Raw genomic sequence first — 21965 nt, 5'->3', positions numbered from 1 at the left:
TTCCTGTTTTTTTTTTTTATTATTATTATTATTTTTAATTTATTAACCAGACTATCCTAGAGTTTTTTGGGGCATTGAGCTACTAAATTAATTTTTTCAACTTATTTTCTTTATTTTTTTTTTCCAAAGAATCATGCTGACACATTTAATTATTTTTAAATTTGCTTTTAAGTATTTCTACTTTTAATTATTTCTTTATTGTGTAGACAAATCAATACATACTGTTGAAATCACTTTATATATATATATATATATATATATATATATATATATATATATATATATATATATATATATATATATATATATATATATATATATATATTAGGATATTTCAGGTATTGAATGTTCAGTTAAACTTCTTTACATTGAAGTAGAGGGAGTTTTACTGGTCTGACCCACTTAACATCAAAGTGGGCTGTGGGTGGCCCACACTGAGATGAGTTTGATGTCCCTGCAGGATACCGTATACTGTTTTTAATGAGAGTGTTTGGGGGGTTGATAAAGACTTGCGACCTCAAATTAGTAACCAGACAAGACCTAGTTATGACTTTCTGACTCACCAGATCGGACTTAAGGGGACTTTCCTTTGGCAGACTCAAATAATGAAGTCTGCATATGTGCAGATAGTCCTAGAGAGCAAAGATTGCTCTAAATGCTCAGCTTCAAATATTTTGTTTCCTGCTTTTGTCTCTGTATGACGTCAAAGAGAGTGAATGTACCCCATATGGTCATCTCATGCACACTGCTCTGTCTGTGAGCACAGATGCCCCACCCACCTGCTGTTTGCGAGGGGCAACCAATCAAAAGAAAGCTAAGTCGTGCTAAAGTACCCGAGTGGAGTCCAGTAAAAACAGGTGAAGCTGGAGATGACCGCGATTTAAATGATCAATGTGAACAAACTGGGCATTTTAGGAGCCCTGCATCGACTTTCAAGTACTCCTAAACTCCAACAAAAGATTCACTTCTGGCTATGCGATCGTCTGTCAAGAATAATCAGCATCAGTTTTCAACTCCACTGTCATCCCATGAGATATGAGTGACATGGCAGTGGAAATAGATCCTGACAGGAAGCTGCTCGGCTAAAACCTCGGGCAGGATTTGACTTCTTAGCTGAGAATGCTGCCAGCCCTGATAAGAGGACAGACGCAGAAGCTCGCAGCAGTATGCTGACCACGTGCAGCAGTGGGTTCAAGTTGGTGATGGAAAGTCGCTCAAATAATGCACTTTTTTTTACACAGGAAAGGACCGAAAGCCTCAGTGGGTCTGCTAAGTGAGTCATACTGTAGATGGATGTGAGCCGCCTTCAGGTGTACAGTGAATCACGACTGTGTTCTTAAGTATTTCATGTCTTCTCACATCACCCCAGTGCACTAGTCCATCTAACCTGTGCAACCACACAGATCCTGAGCATCCTTTGGCAAAAAGCTTGCCTACATACAGTGACATCATAAAACACACTCACACATCCACAGTTATTAACATGTGTACAGTTATCTATCTGATTGATAAAACACTTTATTTTCTCTAGCTGTGCATGTTGGAGAATAAACAGGGCAGCTGCTGCCACACAGTGGCTCATTAACTGCAGCACATCTTGCCGTTTGTCAGCGACCCCTACTCAAGCACACACACACACAGACACACACACACACACACACACAGAAACGCAGACGAGCCAGACTTCAATAAAGCAGCAGCACGTACATTACAAAATATATATATATTTTTTTATAGATCGTATGACAACAAAGCACTTTTTCGTGGCACTTTGTGATCACCGTGACAACCTCTCAAGAAAGGACAAATGTGACACAGAGCAAGTCTGACGAGCAAACGTTCATAATGAGCAAAGAACAGCGTACAAAGAAAAGTGATGCACAAATACAGCTTCGCTACAGGCTACACACACCGACATCCACCACCGAAGGAGACACGACAATGGTTGTGTGAGGGGGAGTGCTGTGCTGTTGCTGTGTGTGAGTGGTGCATGTGGAGGGAACAGTGAAAATAATCCCACTGTCTATAGTTACACATACAGTACTCGGGATGGCGTGTCACTGGCCCTGAATTGAATGTACAGACAGACACAGAGTGGGTAAACGCCCTCCAAACGTTGGCTTTATTCTATCTAACAGCAGTACAGATGTGAACAGATGGGATCATTTTAGCTACAATCTCATCGTGAGACTCAGACTCACTTAAAGATTTAAAAGACTGTAAGGCCAAAAAAGGATTCTGTTCACAGCCTGATATAACTGGGATTAAACAAGCTCAGAGTTGTGCAGCAATGAAATGCTATATCCACGCTGGCAATCGCCGGCACCAGCGGTTGTTTAACCTGTTCATTCTTCCCATCCCTGCAGATGGATATAGCGTTTCAGTCCGCAACTTCTGACTGGTAGCTTTGATACAACTGTCACCACAAAAAAACCCACAAATATCTCTACACGTGACATAAAAGGTAGAAATTCACATTTCAAATAGGGGATGGCAACCAATCCAGATTCACTTTCATTCAGCCGAAAGCTCGGTGGAGCGAAGACGAGGACGTCTGCTTCTCAGGTTTTGGTGCAGGGATTGGCTTTCATAAGAGAGACCAGCCTTTTTTTTTCTTTTCTTTTTTTTAAACTTTCCCTCCCTCCACATTTCTTTATCTGTATGTGTCTCTCGCTGCCGGATTATCAGCATCAGCTACGGGCCACAGCAGCCAGTCTTGTGCTTCTGAGACTCGATGTAGTCGTGTATCTGGAACTTGGGCTCATTTGGCTGCTGCGTCGCTCTGTGCTTCAGCTCCCTGATAGAGAAAGAGAGAGATGCAGGAAGTTAGATGCAGAGGTGGCGGATGTGTGGGATGGAGCACAGACAGGCTGAGCAAATAAAGAATATGAGAAACGAAGAGAAACGTATCAGGATCTCCGTGTTCTGAGATTTTATCAGAATGCCTCAGGCGTGCTATCATTTAATCTGATATCCACTTAAGACTGCCATCACATCAGCATTACAAATCACCTGCATTCATTTCATTTGCAGGTCTGGAAGCACACGTTATAAGCCGTCATTGCAGACTTCATGTGAACCTTTTGTAGATTTGCTTCCAGTCAGTAACTCATTAAAATACAGCAATCACACACTTATTATTTAGAGTCCAGAGGAAACCTGACATGCAAACAGTCTCATACTAATAATAATTATAGACAACAGGAGCAAACAACAAACTAAACAAAAACCAGTGGTTTGCAGTAGTTGAAGAGGAAGGCTTGATTGCATCAATTTAAAGTCTGAGACAGAGAAGCAAAAAACAACAACCACATAACGAGAGGAGAACATCAGAGTAAACAACAGAGGTCAGGCGTATGCATGGAGCGAATATAATACCCTCATGTGAAATCTCACCGTTCATTATTCCACAAGCATGACCCGAGCTGAAGAGAATTCATTAGTTTGTTACCTTTGTGGACCGAGCACAAAAACATGCACAATTTAGTGCAATTTATATTCAGTTCGTACTGCAAAGGGTTCTGTCTTTAAAAGGAGAATAGCTTTTGAAGTCTAAGATACGAGATGTCATCAGCGATGATTTACCCTGCGACTTCATTTTTTATTCAGAAAAGAAAAGTAAGCCAAATGTTGATTGTGTGAATGATTGTGTTTGCAAGGCCAGCATTGGTCGTCCAGCTTTCATGGCCACTAATGATCCTCAACATCAAATCTGGATCTGTTTTCTTTGTTTTCTTCTCTTTTCTTAGTTTTTGCAAGTTTGAGGTCGGTGGTGAAATTGACAAATAGGCTACTTCCAGGCAAGTGGTGGAAGTGGTGCAGAGGCACACAAGAAGGGGAAAAGTTGCAAAATTTAAAGGTATAGTGTGTAAAATCTCACCACTAAATTTCAGTAAGTTCCAGATTCCAGTCAATTGAATTCTGTTTTCTTACCCCTTCCAATTAAGTGCATATTCCTAGCTACGGTGGCCCCTGTGGGACAAACACCTCTGGCTGGTGTTTATCTGTAGTGAGTGTGTTTACCTCAGGTGTCAATATGCTGGGTGTCCGCATGCATTTACTCTGGTAGCTGTAAAACTTTGTGAAAGGGGTCTGATGCAAGCGAGTGAGTCACTAAAGCTCACTGCTGTCTGATGACAGCAACGCTGAGGTGAGTTTTTGAGGATATCCTGAACTTTTCTCTCTGTAGGCGTTTCTGTTAGCTGCTGTTAGTGAAACAGTCTTTGAAGTGGATCTAACATTGTCGGCTTTGGACACCCTGACAGACGTTACACGTTAATCAGTGTATATTTATGAATACAACATTCTTTTTGTTCCATTAAATAAGCTAAAAAATGACTCATTTTTTTATTTAGGTAATCAAAAGTGGGATCTACAGACTCCCCACATGGCAAAATGAATGAATCAGCTATGAGACCCAGAAATAAAATGTATGACTGATAAACTATAGCTGCAAAAGTAAAAACTTTACAATAACTAGATCTACCTCTTTTTTGCTGATATGTATAGTCTGTGCAGTGTCTTTTTAGTTTACTTTTTAGACTGAGTACAAAGTCAGTTTCTAAATAAACCTTTAGTCCATTCTGAGATCAGAATACAACACTAAATACACTACAAGGCTAAAAGTGTATTGACGCTCAGATATCCTACCCATATGTGGCCATTAAAGATGTTATTCTAAAACTATGCACATTAATAAGCTATTACATGAGCCTAGACTCTTCTGGGAATCAATCCCATTAGAGTTTATAAACTGGCTCAAAGGATTCAATTCAGCCACAAATACCACTGTGGTCTATGATCCAGTTTATCCCAAAGCTACTGGATGAGGTTATGGTTAAACTCACCCCACAACGCTGGCAGCATATTGTTTAAAACATTAAATGTTGTGGGATTTCTTTTTCCCATATTGCAACGACCCTGTTCCAAAAAAGACAAACAGCAGCAGACCAAAAGTATTCAAAACATGCATCTCATGCTCATAACTGCAACAGAACTCTGACTTGGTATGTCCAAAACCTTCATTTTTTTCTTTTTTCCCCATCACCCATTTAATTTATTTGCTGGCTTTGCATTATTTTCTTCTTGGGTTAGCGCTCAGTGATTATTTTAGTCAGATTTTAACTGGAAATTAGGTGGAGTTTAGGCTTTTTTACGCATAGTGGGGGAAAATAAAATGCAAGTATATTATTAACATTAGCATTCGATCATACATCTCTTAAACCTGCATTATTTGCTCCTTGTAAGACTTGAGGATGGCCGGAAAAATTTAAAAAAGAATAACATAATATTACCCTACTATGCTACCATGGCAACAAAACTGCCTGTTATCACATTAGCCAGACACATTGGTGCTTTACCTGGTAAGATGATGCTATGTATGTGCTGAAAGCCAACTAAATCTTCAAAGCCACATTCTGTAAAACCAGAAATTATCAGCTGACCTACACCGAAGTGGGTTCTTCGCTTCGGTCAACTAATTTCCATTACATAATGTAATCTCATCCATTGTGTACACATAGGTATTGATTACAGGAGGTTTAAAACTTACTTTCCTATAGCTTGAAAAGCCAGGTCCACATTGACTCCGGTCTTGGCACTGGTCTCCATAAATGGCACTCCATATTCCTGAGATGGAAAAAACATTAGAAGAGTAAAGACTCTCCACTGCTGTGGAGAACATAACCACTTGAAAATGTCATGCATTACCTTGGCGAGCTTCTCTCCATCCTCCGTCTTCACGACCCTCTCTGCAGCCATGTCTGACTGTAAGACAGCAAACGGAAAAACAAGTCATCACAGTGTAGATGACGGGTCACAGATTCACCATGCCATCCGCTACATCTCGTCAGCCGGCACGTCCTGTCTCTTATCTGGCAGCCGGGCCGCCAGCTGGTGAGCCAGATCTCCTTCAGACTGGTGAAATGTCAGAATCTCCACCTCCAGCAGAAGACCGATGCCACCAGTCCCGCTGCTTTCACAGCAAACAATCTGAGCTGCTGCTACGTGACATCTAAGACCCTTGAGACAAGTGAGTTTTTCTCTGAGCCACCAGAGGGAGCTTTTAGATATATTAGCAATGACTGCTGTTGCAGTGAGACAGGAAAATGTCTCTTTTCATCACCAGAAGTGCTTTGCAGGAAATATTCAATGCATCGGCCGCTTGAAGCAAAGCAACAGCAGTTTAGTGAGGCACTGTTTTTGGATGAATGTATCCTTAATAGTCATGATGATGGAATAACACCGGATGATGGATGAAAGCGACAAATTTGAAAACAGGCCGTCTCTGTGTGCACAAGTGTGCACATTAAAAGCACACAAATCAGAGGAGACACACAGCAACACGGTCAGGACATCAATTTGTGCGCTTGGAAACGTTATGTTAAGAGATTAAGAGTTTGCATTCGTGCATGTGTGACAAAGTGTGACAACGGCGTGTTAAAATTGTGCGAAGGACTTGTTATGCTCCTAATCTTTTATGTAACACTAAACGGAAGCTATGCTCACCTTGTTGCCGAGCAACATGATGACCACATCCTTCTGGGCATGCTCGTGTATTTCAGTCAGCCAAGCCTTCAAAAGTAGAAAAGATAGACAGTCAGAGGAGGAGGAGGAGGGGGGTATTGGTCAATTAAAAAAAAAAAGAAGCAAACACCACCAGATGAAGCAAGCGCTCTGTGGTTCCTCCTGAGCAGTGCGTTATTACCACCCTCCAATCAATCATGGCGTCACTGAGTCACTCTTGTCCTTGAATGTTTTTATTGCTTTTCATTATTGAAACTGTGTAACCAAGCAAATGATAACATCTTGTCATTCTAAAGAGAGAAGACGCTACGGGCCCCCGCAGTACTTTGCATGTAAATAGAGTTTAACGTTCAGCTTGAGGGGGCTTGGGAGCAGGAAGTGAAAATAAACACAGAGCAGAGAGGAGCAATGAGAGGCAGAGGCAGCGAAAGCACAAGGGGGTAAGTAATCTGAGAAAGTCTTACCCTGATGTTGTCAAATGATGGCTTGCTGGTGATATCATAAAGCAGGAGTAACGCTGTGAGAAAGGAAACATTTGAAAAAGGGCTACTCTTTCATAGATGAACACACACACTGCTTTGCTTCACTACCTACTCTAGACCTTCCCCCACACGGAGAGCATGAGGAAGTAAAATACATAAAATTGCTAAGGTTACCTTGGGCATCTCTGTAGTAGGCGTGCGTTACACTGCGGAATCTCTCTTGGCCGGCTGTATCCCATATCTGGGTAACAAAGCACACAGATACATGGTATACAAACACTGGTGTGCATCCTGATCCACCCTCACGAAATACAAGACAGCCTGTTGTCAGCAGCACGCACTGCGAGCGATAATACCTCTCCACAAAGCGCTAACGCAGTAAATGTGAAGATTTGATTCAAATCCAGAATCTGAGTAGTTGAAGTTAGAAGTTAAAGCTTGCTGATAAAGCTAAACTTTGTATTTTTGTAGCTTTTTGCTCACTGGTCAATTCATTAGGTACACCTTGCTATTACCGGATTGGACCCTCAGATCTGCCCCAATTCATGAAGGTGCTGCAAATATTCCTCAGAAGTTTTGATTCATGTTGGCATGAGAGCATCACACAGTTGCTGCAGATTTGTTGGCTGCATGACTGTGGAGGCTGCTGCACTACAGTGAACTCATTGTCATGTTCAAGAATCCAGTTTGAGATGATTTGGTGAATTTGGTGAATACTCAGACCAGCCCGTCTGGCACCAACAAACATACCACGTTCAAAGTCACTTTTAATCATCTTTCTTCCACATTCTGATGCTCAATTTGAGCATGTTGCCCTAACCACCTCTACATGCCTAAATGTTGCTGCCATGTGATTGGATGATTACATATTTGCGTTACGAGAGCAGCTGAACAGGTGTACCTAATGAAGCGGCCCGGGAGTATAATTATAATAAATGACCAGCTTGGCCATTTAGCTCATTGTCTTGCAAAATTACTGGCTCTAGTAGAGCAACTGCTAAATTAGTTGGCCTAGTGTAGCAGCTGTTTTCTTGAATACATCCTTAAATAAATCCTGCATTTTTACTATATTTTACTATATTCTAGGCATTTCTCAGCATTTATTATACACTATTATATGTATAACAAACACAAACCACACTTTCACCTGTAGTTCAGTATCAAATGAAACTAATTTAGCTGTCAGTATATAGACATGTGGTGTTTCTGTTGATTCAGCATGTTGGCAGGTTGTAGGGCTGCTTCTGAACTTCCTGAGCCACTATGTAGGTTAACCTACAATATTAAGCTATATGCTTTTTTTTTTTTTTAAACCCAGTGTTTCCAAAACACAAATCAAAGAGCAAAGCTAATCACGCTAAACAAATGCTATGATTTGTAATGTGAAATAAATGGTATGAGGAAATGTTAAATATATACATCCAGCCCCTTTGAAGTCTCTGAACCTTTTTGAGACTTTAGATTTTCTGCTGTAACTCATTATGTCTATTTTGGGATTAATCACAGGATTTTTTTCCCCCTTAATGTTTAATGCTTGCAAAAAAAGAGAAGCTAAGATAGCAGAGGAGTCTAAATCTGTTGCCTCCCACTCAGTGTTGAATGAACAGGTCATAATGATAGACTGCCATGTTTTGGGGGACTGTGTGCCAACAGCATGCTGCCGGAATAAAACCCCAAATCCCTTTTTACTAACACAATATCTTTAACTGGATATATTTAACAGTGGTTAAAATCGCAGATTTTATTTAAATGGAGAAATCCATTTTTCTTTTCCAGGTAATTTTGGATTCTCTATCATCTCCCACCCTGGATGAACTGAGGTGAACCTAAAGCTGAGGCCATTAAAGCTGCTTGAGGGATGAAAGAGGAGCTGTCATGCGATGAGGTGAAATGCAGGCAGACATCGACAAGGTGCAACGCTCTCACCTGTAGCTTGACTTTCAGGTTGTCGACATCCACCACTTTATTCTAAGAAAACAAGGAGAGTCTGCGTGAGACAAGTCACCATATGTTTAGAGACTGGAGTGCTGCGGAAATGGCACAGAAATGAATGACGAACATCACAGCGGACCAAAAAAGCTCATGGACTCAGCGTGTGACAAAAAGAAACAAGGCGACTAAAAGTGGCTTTGAATGCTGGCAGGGAAAGTAATTTGCAACACCCACACAACAGCGAGGTCTTTGGGATAAGAGACTTAATTACACAACAGTGAGAAAGAGGACTGGCAGCAGAACAACGGACTCCCCCGTTAATTTCCTGCCGCCCTGTAGGGGTGCCCTCTGATTTCCTGTTTTTAAAAAAGAAAAGAAAAGATCGGTCTAAAATAGTTTAGGCGACCGGCTAAAAAATAGTGCTGTGATTAAGATGCTGCAAATTTTGGTACTGATCCGATAACGAGTAAATACAAGGCCATTATTGCAGATACCAGTTCCAGTATCGATACTTTTAACCCATGAAGGCAGGAGGTGAGAGCAGGGTGTCATGATTTATGACATCAGTCTGGGAACACATTTTAATGAACGCTAATGAGTTTTGTTTTCCACAATAATAGATTGATATGACAAAACACACATTTTACACTTTTTACACTTTCACCTATGTGAAATCTGTGACTATAGTGCATACTTGAAGTTGGAGGTTTATATTTATGTGTGTGTGTGTGTGTGTGTGTGTGTGTGTGTATATATATATATATATATATATATATATATATATATATATACGTGTGTAAATTAATTATTTAAATAAAATTCAGAGGTTTTAATACTGAACTGAGGATAGAAACAAAATATGGATATATCGATCCTGTTGCACTAGTATCGATCCAATACCAGTACCAACATTCGGTATCGGTACTATCGATGTTTGGATGATCTGGCCACCTTCGCTAAAACAAACAACAAAAAAAGACTACAGATTTTTGTAATCTGTAGAAAATCTGTAGAAAACAGATTTTTGGGAAGGGTGCAAAAGAGGAGCAAACAACAAGAGTTCTCCGGTGCGTGGCATCATGGGGGTAAAGGGAGAATTTGAGGGGGTTTTTCATGCCACCGTGACCTGCAGGACGAAACCAGGTCATATGCATATTTCAAGCATGTACTGCAAAAACCACCACGACACGAAGGAAGTATGACTCGCGAGTGCACTTCCTTAATCAGTCTGAAACTTCTTATCAGTGACAGGTCATCTCAAACGCTCCCTGCCTTTCCTGCAAAAGCACGGAAGCACGCACGTCAAAAAAGAAAAAAAGAAAAAGAAAAAAGACAGAAAAACATAACACAAAAGCCGCACAGAAACACAAATAACGAAACCTCTATGACGTGTGCAAGGCTGTCACTGGCAGCAACGAGCTGCCACCTGCTGAATCGTCTGCTTTTGGCGGAATGGACATGGTTCAACCCCTGCATTAGTTGCCATGGGTTTCCATTTTCTCCCCCCCCCCCACAAAATTATGACGTGAGAGGAGCCCGCATGCTGAGTAACTGCTACAAGGAAGCATGCCGAAAATAGACCGGCCATGTTACAAGCTGCAACAACACACTGCCTGTCTGCCTGTGCATGCGTATGAGACAACCTTTTCACCTTTCGCCCAAATGTGACAGCAAAAAGTGACTCTCTGCCAGGTCCTCAGTCTGACACCACAAACGAATGCAAGTGTTGATCGGTGTTGATGCATTTTATGAATTGGCTGCAGCACTTGTTGCTGAGCGAGGGGAGGCAGAGTGAGATATGCTGATGCTTCCTGTACCTGTCAGACATCCATTACGCTCCTTCGTGTCTGCACCTCCATCCAGAGAAGACAATACATCACTTTGGCTAATGCAGCACAATTTCCTCCTCGAACCACCCCCACCCACCTACCCATCCAACCCCCTACTTGACTTGCCATTAGTGAGAGTGCTTTGCTCTGATTGGAGGAAAACTGGGATGCTGAGGGTGAGCCTGTCCACTCGGTCCGAGCAGCACATTTGCCCGTTTGCATCAAATCCAGTGTGTGGGTTGTGTGTGTGCGCGCGCGCACGAGGTGTGTGTGAATAAGAGCTCGTCTGTCAGCATGGTGACTCCTCCAGGACTGAGCTGAGCTGCAGCCAATCTTTCCAGGAGACATGGACGTGGGCAGGCATCTGTCAAGACATTTATGAAGCAGTCCGCAGCCTAACAGCACAAGTGGTCTGTGAACTCCACTGATTTTTGTTTGTACATTTGGTGCTATCAACGCAGAATTACGAAGTGTTCCTCGCAGAAACTGCAGGGTGATAATTGGGTCGATGTCGCTCGTTAACAGACGGATTACTGTTGTTTTTGTTGTTTAGCGGATAGTATTAGGTTGTTTTTGCACACGTAAGTTATTGCTTCATATGATTAACAAGAATACTGACACACACACACACACGCACGCACGCACGCACATGCACACGCACACGGAAAGGCTCATAGAGAAATTGAGCATCATTATGGTTCATTGGGTGACTTCTACAGAATCTCTCTCTCACCCTAAAGTCTATTCCAACGGTGGCTATAAAGTTGCCTCCCAGAAATGCCCCATCTTTGAAGCGCACCAAGAGGCATGTCTTCCCCACGGCCGAATCTCCCAGCAACATCACCTAGAGCAAACCCACCACCAAAGAAGAAGAGGGGACAACAGGTTACAGCTGATCAAAACAAACAAACAAAACAAAACAAAAACCCACTGACACAAAAATAAACCGACAGATGTGCGTTGCATTAAACACACTGCATGAACATTTCACAGCTGGAATCATACAGTTTGACACCCACGACCACGCTGTGCAGTATATCATGTCGGTAAGCTTGTATAATGTAGGCAAATACAGCCACAGTACACTACAGTGTTGACTTAGCCGCCACCAGGATGTGACACTTTGCAAGTACTGGGTGGTGGGGTTAACATGTGATAAGCCAACTCTGTAATTTTACTCTCATCATTTTTTTAAATTTTCTTTCCAGCAGGCACACCTTTCCAATCAATATAATTACAACAACGGGGGTGCGTAATTGTACAATCAATCCAGCAGCATGAAGGTGAAAATATTACGCGTTGCTTACACCGAGTCATGGCTGCTTCAATAAAAGAAAAAGCACGCCATGCAAATGCGCACGGGCTAACGGAGTTGCACTTGAATGCAAGTTTTGCTGCCGTCTCTGTGAGTTGATGGAACAGTGTGAAAAACCTGGGCGGCTCTCATTCAGCAGAAGCTGTGAGGAGCAACAAGTACACCCTCTGCAAACATCTGGGCGGACGAGAATTTAGAGCCTCCCCAAAGAAAGGTTTATTCAGCACCAAACCGGGTGGATGACTTGTCTGCTATGCTGTCATTATGCAAACTGTAAAAATAATGGCCTGCTAAAAGGCAGAGCCTTCAGATTGCATTTCTTTTCTCTCTCTCGCTTGTGATCACCAGTGAGCGCTGCACATGTGAAAAGTCAATAATCGTGTTGCTGCTGCTGAAGGTACACCCAGCTGTCACAGTGCAATAAATGTACACACCTGTTCCAACAGTAGCACCACAAAAAAGGCAAAACAAGCCCCCCGAACACAGACACAACAAGAGGGAAATACACACCTTGAAGGCAATATCGTAATACTCGTTAATAGAAGCGCATCTCTCCAAGACATATTTTGATGTGCCGTTTTTTGCCTGCTTCTCCGTCAACGATGCCTTTCTCGTGGACATCGCAGTGCCAAGGGAAAGAGCGCAGGCTAAAGAGCCTTCCCCCCTTCCAAAATTAAAAATTAAAAAACCCCAAACAGTTCCGATCTCCGAAGGTGTCCAAGAAAACAAAACAAACAAACAAACCAAAAAAAAAAAAAAAAACAAAAACAGGAAGAAAGACGCGCAAAGAGCCTCCAGCGAGATCTCCGCCAACTCAGTCCCAGTGTCCGCCAACCTCCACCTCTGCTCGCATACTGCGTGTGGCCACGAAAGGATCACCTTCCCAAGTAAAGAAAGGAGGAGAGAGAAAAAAATCACACCTCAACTCGCGCACTATGAGAGGACGCGGAAGAAGACGGTCAAAACTTAAACATCAGCTGCAGCGGCGCCATCCAGTAGTCAAGGAGAAGGCAGTGATGACAAGCAGGCGGAAACATTAGTGTGATTGTTCAGAGCAGAGCAGTGCATCGTGGCGTGGGCAGATCATTAACTGAGCAGCTATGCGAGGACGTCGACAGCAGCTCCGCGGACGATGGTGGGTCTTTCACGCTGACATTGGAGCCGCGGGGGTCAGACGCGCTGACGGCTGACTCATCTGCCACAGGTGTTGGTGCTCGACCGAGAGGATCCCCCCCCCATCCACACACACACACACACACACACGCACAGGTGAGAGGTGGACGGACTACTAGTTTAAAGATCCACAAATCATACTTGGCTGTTCATTTACACCATCATCAACATCCCTGCGCACACACAAAAACCTCCGCACATAATATGTGCCCAATTTTTACAAACATCTTTTTTTGTTATCCTGGGACATTCTATCGAGTCTTGTTAAACTGGTTTGAGTCTTTTGTTATTCTTGCGCCTTCTTGATCGACCAGTGTTCCTCCCAGTTTCCAGCTACAGCAGCAGACAGTGTTTGTCTCCACCTGCCGTTCGGAGAGGAGACTCTCCGCGCTCAGACGGGACTAAAGGCGGCACGGTCACAGATCATTTATGTTACGTAACTGACATGCGATCTGCCTCTCACACATATGAGCTCACGAGTCCCCGTCAACGGTAACAGCAGCGTCTCCCCCTCTGGCATTAACATAATGAGAAAACATGGAGCTGGGCATGTCGTGGTTTTGTGGTTGGCATCCTTGCCCTCTGTGTCCGCATTTGTTTTCTGTTTTACTTCCGAGTTTCTTTTTAAAATGGAGATTTAATTCATTTTGGGGGGAAAAGCGACCCCAATCTACGTCGCTGCGTGTGATCCTTTGTTAAATCATGAGTTAACTGTGGTTAACCACATTGTTTTTTCTTGGAGAGCTGAAAGCCACACCCAGGCCTGATTACTGCCAGACATGTTGGATAAAGAAATCAATGAAACGGAAGCTGTCTGACAAACAGAAGCAGGCTAAAAGATTTCAAAACGCAATATGTCTGACTGGTTTGTCAGTCATCCAGGTCACAAGACTCTAAGAAGCCCGGAAAGAAAAGCAAAAAGTCCAGTCACTTTTCTTTCCAGGCACCTTAGATGATGCAACAGATTTCTAAAAGAAACAGCTGAAAAACAAAGTCACTGACATGTATCAGTCTGTAAAGGGTTACAAAGATATTTCTAAGGCTTTGGGACTCCAGTGAACCACAAATGGGGAAAACTTATATTGAATCTTCCCATAAATTTCTTGCCAACAAAAACGGACTCCAGGAGCGCATCAGCGATTCATTCAGGTCACAAAGAACCCAGAACAACAACAAGAACTGCAGGCCTCATTTGCCTCAGTTAAATTCAGAGTTCATGATTCAACAATACAAAAGCGACTGGAATCTATGGAGAAAACCACTGCTGACCAAAAAACACAAAGGCTCACATTTTCAAAATAAAAACCCAAAAACATTGTGATGATCTCCAAAACATCTGGGGAAATATTCTGTGAATTGACAAGACGAAAGTTGAACTTTTTAGAAGGTTTCAGTCCATCTGCATAAAACTGACGTAGCATTTAAAGAGAACATCAACAACACCACCACAGTCAGACATGGTGGTGGTGGTGTGATGGTCTAGGGCTGCTTTCCAACAAGTTAAACAACTTGTTGCAAATGTTGGAACAATGAATTCTGCTCTCTACTAGAAAATCCTGAAGGATATTTTCTGACCATGAGTTTGTCCCCTGAAGCTGAAAGGCCCTTGAGTTCTGGAGCAAGACAATGATCCGAAACACACCAGCAAGTCGGGCTATGAATGTCTTAAAAAAAACATCAAAATTAAGCTTTTGGATTGACCTAGTCAAAGTCATGACCTTAAATAGGCTGTTCGTGTTTGAAAACCCTCCAGTGTGGCTGAATTAAAACAAATCTGCAAAGAAGAGTGGGCCAAAATCCCTTCTATTGTGTGAAAGATTCACTGTCAGTTATCACAAACACTTGATTGCAGTTCTTGCTACTGGCACAGCCAGTTATTAGGTTTAGAGGGCAGTTACTTTTTCACACAGGGCCAGGTAAGTTTGGAAAACTTGTTTGATGATCTGAAACATTTAAGTTTGGCAAATGTACAAAAAAGCTAAGAAATCGGGAAGGTGGCAAATACTTTCACAGCTCTGTGCAAGTCTTTTTTTTTTTTTTTTACCTCCTGCCACTTTTGTCATGTTGCTTTATTTGCTCAGTTATAGTAATTTAAATCAAACCTGCACTGTTCTCATTAAAGAACTCGCGTCTCTCACTCTCAGCAAATTACTCCACGTGGAAAAAACACTCACTAACCGACATGACGGAGCCGTGTCAGAGCAGCACGTTGGAGGTGCAGCTGAGGAAAATGAGTCAATTTAACATTTCAGATCGTATCAGATAAACTGTCAGTTACCAGTTCCTGCGTGCCCGTTTTCCCCCCGGTTCACTGCTTTACGGCTTATGAAGAGAAGACATGTCTAAAATATCTGAACGCAGAGACTGAAAAAGCTTTAAGTCTCAATTTGTTCCGGCCAGCTCAGCACAACTGCCTGAATTTCCACCTTGCTGATCATCTCAGCCAGGTCCTTTCAAAGTGTCGCCTGCAGACACCCAGTGAAAGGCGCTTTTTGCACACCCTGTCTCACCCCTGACTTTAATCCAGCACACTTACGCTTCCAGGGGATTTATTTATTTATCTATTTATTTTTGTAGTGCATCTTTCTGCAGGGCGTTTGAACCTTAGATCATACATTTATGCAAACTTATGCAAATGTGCAATGCCAAAGCCAGTTTTCTACTTTCCTGCAGATTTTTCCCCCTCCTTTGCGCTGCACTAATGGCAATGACACAAAGCCAAAGTTATCATCAGTGTGGCAACAAGGGGGGAAAAACATCCACCAGACTGTTTGTCTCCTTTGGCCTTCACTTGTCACCCAGCCTGACCCTCAGCCACAAAAAAAAAAAAAAAAAAAAATGTCACAAAGCATCAAATCAGTCTTGTTGGAAGCATCTTTGCAACAAACATCCAGCAGCAAATAGCCTGCACGCCTCAGCATCCATCGCTTGTGCTCTCCTGATAGTAATTTCAATTGTAGCACTGGCATCATTGACTATAATCCTTAACCCCTGCAGTGTGGTAAGGATTATAATGAATGCAGTGATAAAATGCAACACTGGCGCACTGGAGAAGCGCCACTGATTCACGTCGCACTTCACTGACACATACCGAAGGAGTCAAACACTCCCCAGCACCCAAACAGAGAAGATTTGCTTCGCAGCAAATGTCACGACTTTAGTGCAAACAGCCCATCACGGTGACATGTCCCTCAACACTCGGGTGAAGTCAGCGGCTTAATGAGGTGGGAGGAGGAGGGAGAGAAAGCATACACATATATATATATACACACACACAGACACACGGGCGAGCAAGGCAGAAGTATGAGTGAGCCAGAACAAATAGAGAGTGGGTGGGGTGAGCGGTGGACATGAAAAGTGGACTCACCGTGAAGCCGATGCCCACGGTGGAGGTGAAGGACCCTGCGATGAACTTGCCCTGGTCAAACTGAACCAGCAGGGAGGTCTTGCCCACTCCGCTGTCCCCCACCAGGATGGTCTGCAGACAGATTTACAGAGAGACAGAGGCAACATCATGCAGGCTTCAGTGCTGCAGCTTCTACTTGTCGCCCGAGGCCCTGCGCTGTGTGGGCACAGGCGGTGTAGGACAATGCGCGTGTTCATAGGCTGCTCAGTGTGGAGCTCTGTGCTCCATGATGCTGTGTGACAGCCGGAGCTGGGAGTCAATAACAGCAAAAAGGGGGAAGCACAATGGGCACCGGTGATGCGGGAATGTAATCGGGTTATTCGTGCGAGATCCGTGCTCACGTCTCAGACTGATGCCTCACATCTGCTCCTGTATCCTTATGGTGCCACTATCTCTCTGTTACTCCCATTTTTCTCTTAGACCTTAACCTAAGTACAGCTCATCAAAGTAAAGAGCTTTGGATACAGAGGTGTTAACCAACAGGTAACACTTTATAATACAGCCCGTGACTAAAGGTGTAATTACCCTGTAATTACATGGTATTTTAGTGTATTTTATTTGAAACTACAATATAATTATATCTACCTACAAATACTTACAAGTAGCTACACTAGAATAAAGGGGTAAAAGGTCAGGTGTTTACATGAAATAAGGAAATGACTATGCTGTGAGTACATTTAAGTTGTGTATAACTCGTTTTAAGTAGTGTGCAATGTGCAAAAATAATTTGATTCACTTTAAGTATTGCATACCTACGGAAATTTCACAGGAAACAAACTATTCTTTCAGTAAAGTGTTGAATAATATATTAATTTTGTGGAAAAATAAAGTGTATTTCTCCATCTTACATTGTAACTACACTGTACTTTTCAGGGTGCAGGTCATATTATGGAGTGGCTTAACTTTGGCTCTATAGGTCACACACATTTATTTTCACTTTAAGCTGGTCAGGGAGAACAGTCTTCGTCACATTTGTAATATACATAAAAGGACTGTTGAGTAATAAAACATTGATCACGTACATTAACCTAACGAATATTCAGGTGAGATGAATGCACTTCATAGTACAGCCCGTGCCCTGAAAAGTACAGCATATTTAGGATGTAAGATGGGGAAATAATTTGGTTTTCATGCAAAATTACCATGAAATTGCACTTAAATGTACTCACAGCATAGTAATATCTTTTTGTGTAAAAGCCAGACTTGTTATCCCCTTATTCTAGTTCATCTAACTTTAAGTATTTGTAGGTAAATATAATTACATCATAATTTCAAATAAAATACGTTGAAATTTCTTGTGTTCATGCGCAGCTTTATAGAGTGTCACCAACTAATTTTAGTTCAGGCAAGTTACAGTTTAGTAAAACAACTTCTTAGCATCAGGTTAGGATATCTTAAAAATAAGCAAGTGGAATCTATTAATTTTCTTCTGCTTTTCTAAATTAGAGTTTGGAGTCTATCCCAGCTAACATGTCCATCACAGGGCTTACACAAACAGACAACCATCCATTCAAACTGCATACAGAAAGGCCCCAGGCTGGATTTGAACCCAGGACTCAAAGAGATCAATAATTATCCCCCCCTCCTCCCCCCCACTGCATCATGTTACATATGCATTATCGATCACAGTGGATCTATAGAAACAGCACAAAAATGTCACATGTGGAGGTTTTAAATCTAAATATATTCTAAGGTTCTGGGCAGCAGAGTCATCATAGTTTTGAATTTTTTCATAGGTTTGAACTTTTATTTCATATTGACCTGTTGGTTTTAGTTCGGTTTAGTTTCAGTTATTTTTTGATTACTTGTTTTAGTCCATTGGTTCAAAATCTTTAGTTTTAGTTTAGTTTTTATTACCTTCAGTGTGAGTTCTAGTCTTTTTAGGTGTTGTTGTACATTGTAAGTCATACTAGAGGGAAGATTTATTAAAATCAGTGCAGGTACAATAAAAACACATATTTTAAAAGCAGTGGACTCACAGGCTGTAATATAAATGTGTTTTTATTTATAAAATCTTGTTTCCCATTTAGTTTCAGTTCAGTTTTAGTTAACTATAACAACCTTGCTGTGTAATACTACCATCATCTCACCAGGAAGATACAGCAGGTAAAATAAGAACTGAACACGTCAGCAGTTTTCTAAGTAAATCTATTTCTAAAGCTGCCGTTGAAATGAAATTCTCACAGTCTTAACAACCCATCCAATCCACGCATGCAAAGAAATCAAACGATAGATGTCCATAAATTATGTGTAATAATTTAGCCTTTTAAATTTTTCTATTTATTTGCAACATAATGTTGATTTTAAAAAAAATGCTTTGGCAGCAGTTTCACCAGAAGCTCAGGTGGGAAGCACAACTCGTTAACACAGTGATACCCAAAGAGAGAGCCAGAGCCCCCTGATGGCCTTCAAAGGTACTGCAGGTGAGCCAAAGTAATCTCTCTTGTAATTTGATTAGAGTGAAGATTTAATATTTGGGTGGAAGCCCTGGGATTTTCAGGGTGTTGACTTTGAGAATAGCTAAATTAGCACATTAGGGTCCTACAGGGGACACGTTTATTTGGAACAAAAACATTTTGGTGGTAATACTGCAGTTTCACCTGATTTGTTATTTTACTGCCAGCTTGATTTAACTGAAAAGATCTCACACAAACATACTTTAAGATGTCACGCAGGTGTGAAATGTTCTTGTACACGTTTCAGACCGAGAATCTGACGCACGCACATAAGCAACACGCAGCGCCACAGAAACGGCCGCTGGCTCTGTTTGCTGAGGGTCATCCATCACCCCAGCTGCCATCTGCTGATTTGCCACCGCAGCTCTGGCAACAACTGGCCTTGTCGCCATGGTTATTGTCTCCCTGGCTTCTAGAGTACCCAGCCTTGAGGTCCTTGGCAGCAGATGCTTGCCTTCTTTATTGACATTACTCACCCCACCGCCTCCCCATACACAGAAGTCCTCCTCACCCTCCTCCTCCTCCTCCAGCAGGCCAGACTCCACTGCCTGCTTCTTATCTGCAGTGTCAAGGAGCTCAGATAGAGTGCAGCGTGACAGCAGGCAGCCTCTGCACGCCTCACTTTAATCACCGATATTCATGTTCTGCACATTCAATTTGCTCCCCACATTAAAAATCTAACAAGGTGACATGCAAACCGAACATCTGAGGCTACGTGGCTTGCTCCCTCGCTCTCCAGCGTGCTTCCTTTTGATGGAAACTCCGGAGCAGGATGCTTTTAGTCTTCAATAGCAGATATAACATAAAGTGTTTGCTTGCATCCCTTTCAAAGAGAGAGCAGGTATGAGCACCTGAAGTAGAAACAATGCAGTCCAGGTTAGATGTAGTGTGTGGCCCCCTCGGAAACCATCAGATTACTATTTCATACCACCTACATGAAATTTTGATGTCAGCATGCTCGCAACGTTTTCAGGACTGACGCTGGAGACGAGAGCAGCCATGAAACAGAAGTCGAAGCACAGGAGACTGGTAACCCCTAACCCTAACTACAGCTTTTTCAGAGACCTGTCTGAACCCTGACACTGAGGAGACCCAGGACAGCTTTAGAGGCCAGCAGAATCCCACATATGTTTCGGCATATTTGGTGCTTTTGCCGGAGTCAAATTTTACATTTTGTCAAACTAGTTGTGACAGCGTTGCTACACCGCAGACGTCTTTACATGATGAGATTAAAATTCTAGCTCAAACTGAACATCCAAAAGAAAGAGCACATCACCCCACGTTCCTTCTGGTAAAACGCTGAAAAGACTGCGGGTTTTTGCTTTTACAGTGCATATTTTATTTTCTACTTTCTCGCCGAAGCAGTTTCTTGTCACACGTTTTCATGTAGGACTTCAACATTTACTGGATATTTAAAGAGTTGAGAGCCAACTGGCTCAGTGCAGCCTGCAAACAAAATTGGAACCATCAGTATGTAGTATGTGCTGGGGCTGCTGGCAGGCTAGAACTCGGAAAAACAGCAAATGCATCCATGAATTCAATTAGTGAGGAAGCAGGAGCTTGTTCTTGGCTTATCATAATAGAATACTTGTTTCACACATATCCAGGAATGGAATTACGGAGCATTCAGAGCGATTAAACCATTAGACTATCTGCAAGAAATGCCCACAATCAGAGACAATAAACAGGATTTCACTTGCTTTGTCTTTAGTTAAAACTGTGCAGCTCCTGTGATTGTGACAAAGTCCAGAAGTTATCCTGCTGACCGATGACTAACGGGAAATTGGTGGTGAACATTAAGTGATGTGCTCTTTCCAGCAAAGCACTGCAGTGTTGTGGTGATAACAGCAGTAAAGCTGATGATTTGAATGTTTTTCTCAGACCCAAACACACCAAATAAAAGGGGAATAAAAGGGGACAGCGCTTTTAGTTTTTTAATTTTATCCAACATGTCTCATTCATCCATTCACACTCATAAATCATGACACACTGCACTCCCCTAACTCCCTAGTACTACAGGGAGGTTATATTGGATGAGCTATTAGGAGATTGTTGGTTACAGATGTTTCCAGAAAATGACACAGAAGGAGTGACTGTGGAAAGAATAGTTAATTATTTAAAAAAGCACATCCTTTTGAAAGTTAATTTAAAAGTAAATTAAGAATTTTATATTTTTTTCTGTTTGTATATTGTTAGTTTCCTCCATCATTTTTAAATATAGTTACATATACCTTGTGTGTTAGTTCTTCATTATAAGGGTAGGTGATGGCCGTGGGCGTCTGTCCATCCTCTGTGGATGACATGTACGCGCTGTCCGAGGAAACCATCTTCCCCCGCTCATTCATCCTGTGCGTATCCCAGCTGTCGTCCATCCACCTTCTATTAAATAGTAATTATCAGCTCCTAACCAAAAAGCAGGTGAAGTCCTAGAGGTGAACTAAACGTTTATGCTTCCTCTCCATCCTTTTTATCGCCCTGTCTTAATTCCTCCACCCCACCTTCTCTGCATGTCTCCTTCACCCCTGGATGGTTTATATCCCCATGCTACGACGTATAATTATGTTGAAGCTAAATATTTAAAAGAAGGAGTTTTGGTCAGAGATGATAACGGAAGTGTAGCTTATACAGTATTCATGATGTAAGTCATGTTGAGCTTTTTAACAAGGAAGGGAAAAGGAAGTGTTCAGCGCCCCGGAGAGAGAGCCTCATAAATATCTCCCATCATGTTCTTGTAAGAGGGAAAACCCCTCGAAATGTAGCGGAAAGGTTAATTTAAGACTTTCAAATAAGAAGCATTTCCTCTCTATTTTCACCTGATTCAAAGGCATGTTAAGAATGAAAATAAGG

At 42.1% G+C, this 21965-nt stretch overlaps 1 protein-coding gene across 2 annotated transcripts; it reads right to left on the bottom strand.

Annotated features, from left to right (window-relative positions):
* Window positions 1-1424: 1424 nt before the first annotated feature.
* zgc:112183 (ras-related protein Rab-37) lies at window positions 1425-21490 on the bottom strand. Of its 2 annotated transcripts, none has more exons than XM_087839688.1 (9): window positions 21350-21490; window positions 16624-16734; window positions 8934-8975; window positions 7182-7248; window positions 6990-7042; window positions 6508-6573; window positions 5710-5766; window positions 5552-5628; window positions 1425-2797 (listed from the first exon to the last, which is right to left on the bottom strand). In XM_087839688.1, exons 1-9 carry the CDS (start codon window positions 21488-21490, stop codon window positions 2695-2697), a joined length of 717 nt encoding a protein of 238 aa, XP_087695814.1. In that variant the 3' UTR covers window positions 1425-2694. The 2 variants fall into 2 exon arrangements, with proteins under 2 accessions (XP_087695814.1, XP_006807888.1); XM_006807825.3 differs by lacking the exons at window positions 16624-16734; window positions 21350-21490 and adding exons at window positions 11502-11612; window positions 12594-13457 and having other exon boundaries at window positions 1470-2797.
* Between the last annotated feature and the right edge of the window lie 475 nt (window positions 21491-21965).

This window comes from Neolamprologus brichardi, chromosome 4, assembly GCF_056152115.1.
Source record: "Neolamprologus brichardi isolate AB-2024 chromosome 4, ASM5615211v1, whole genome shotgun sequence".
Lineage (NCBI taxonomy): Eukaryota > Metazoa > Chordata > Actinopteri > Cichliformes > Cichlidae > Neolamprologus > Neolamprologus brichardi.
This window is presented reverse-complemented; position numbering and strand designations above follow the sequence as displayed.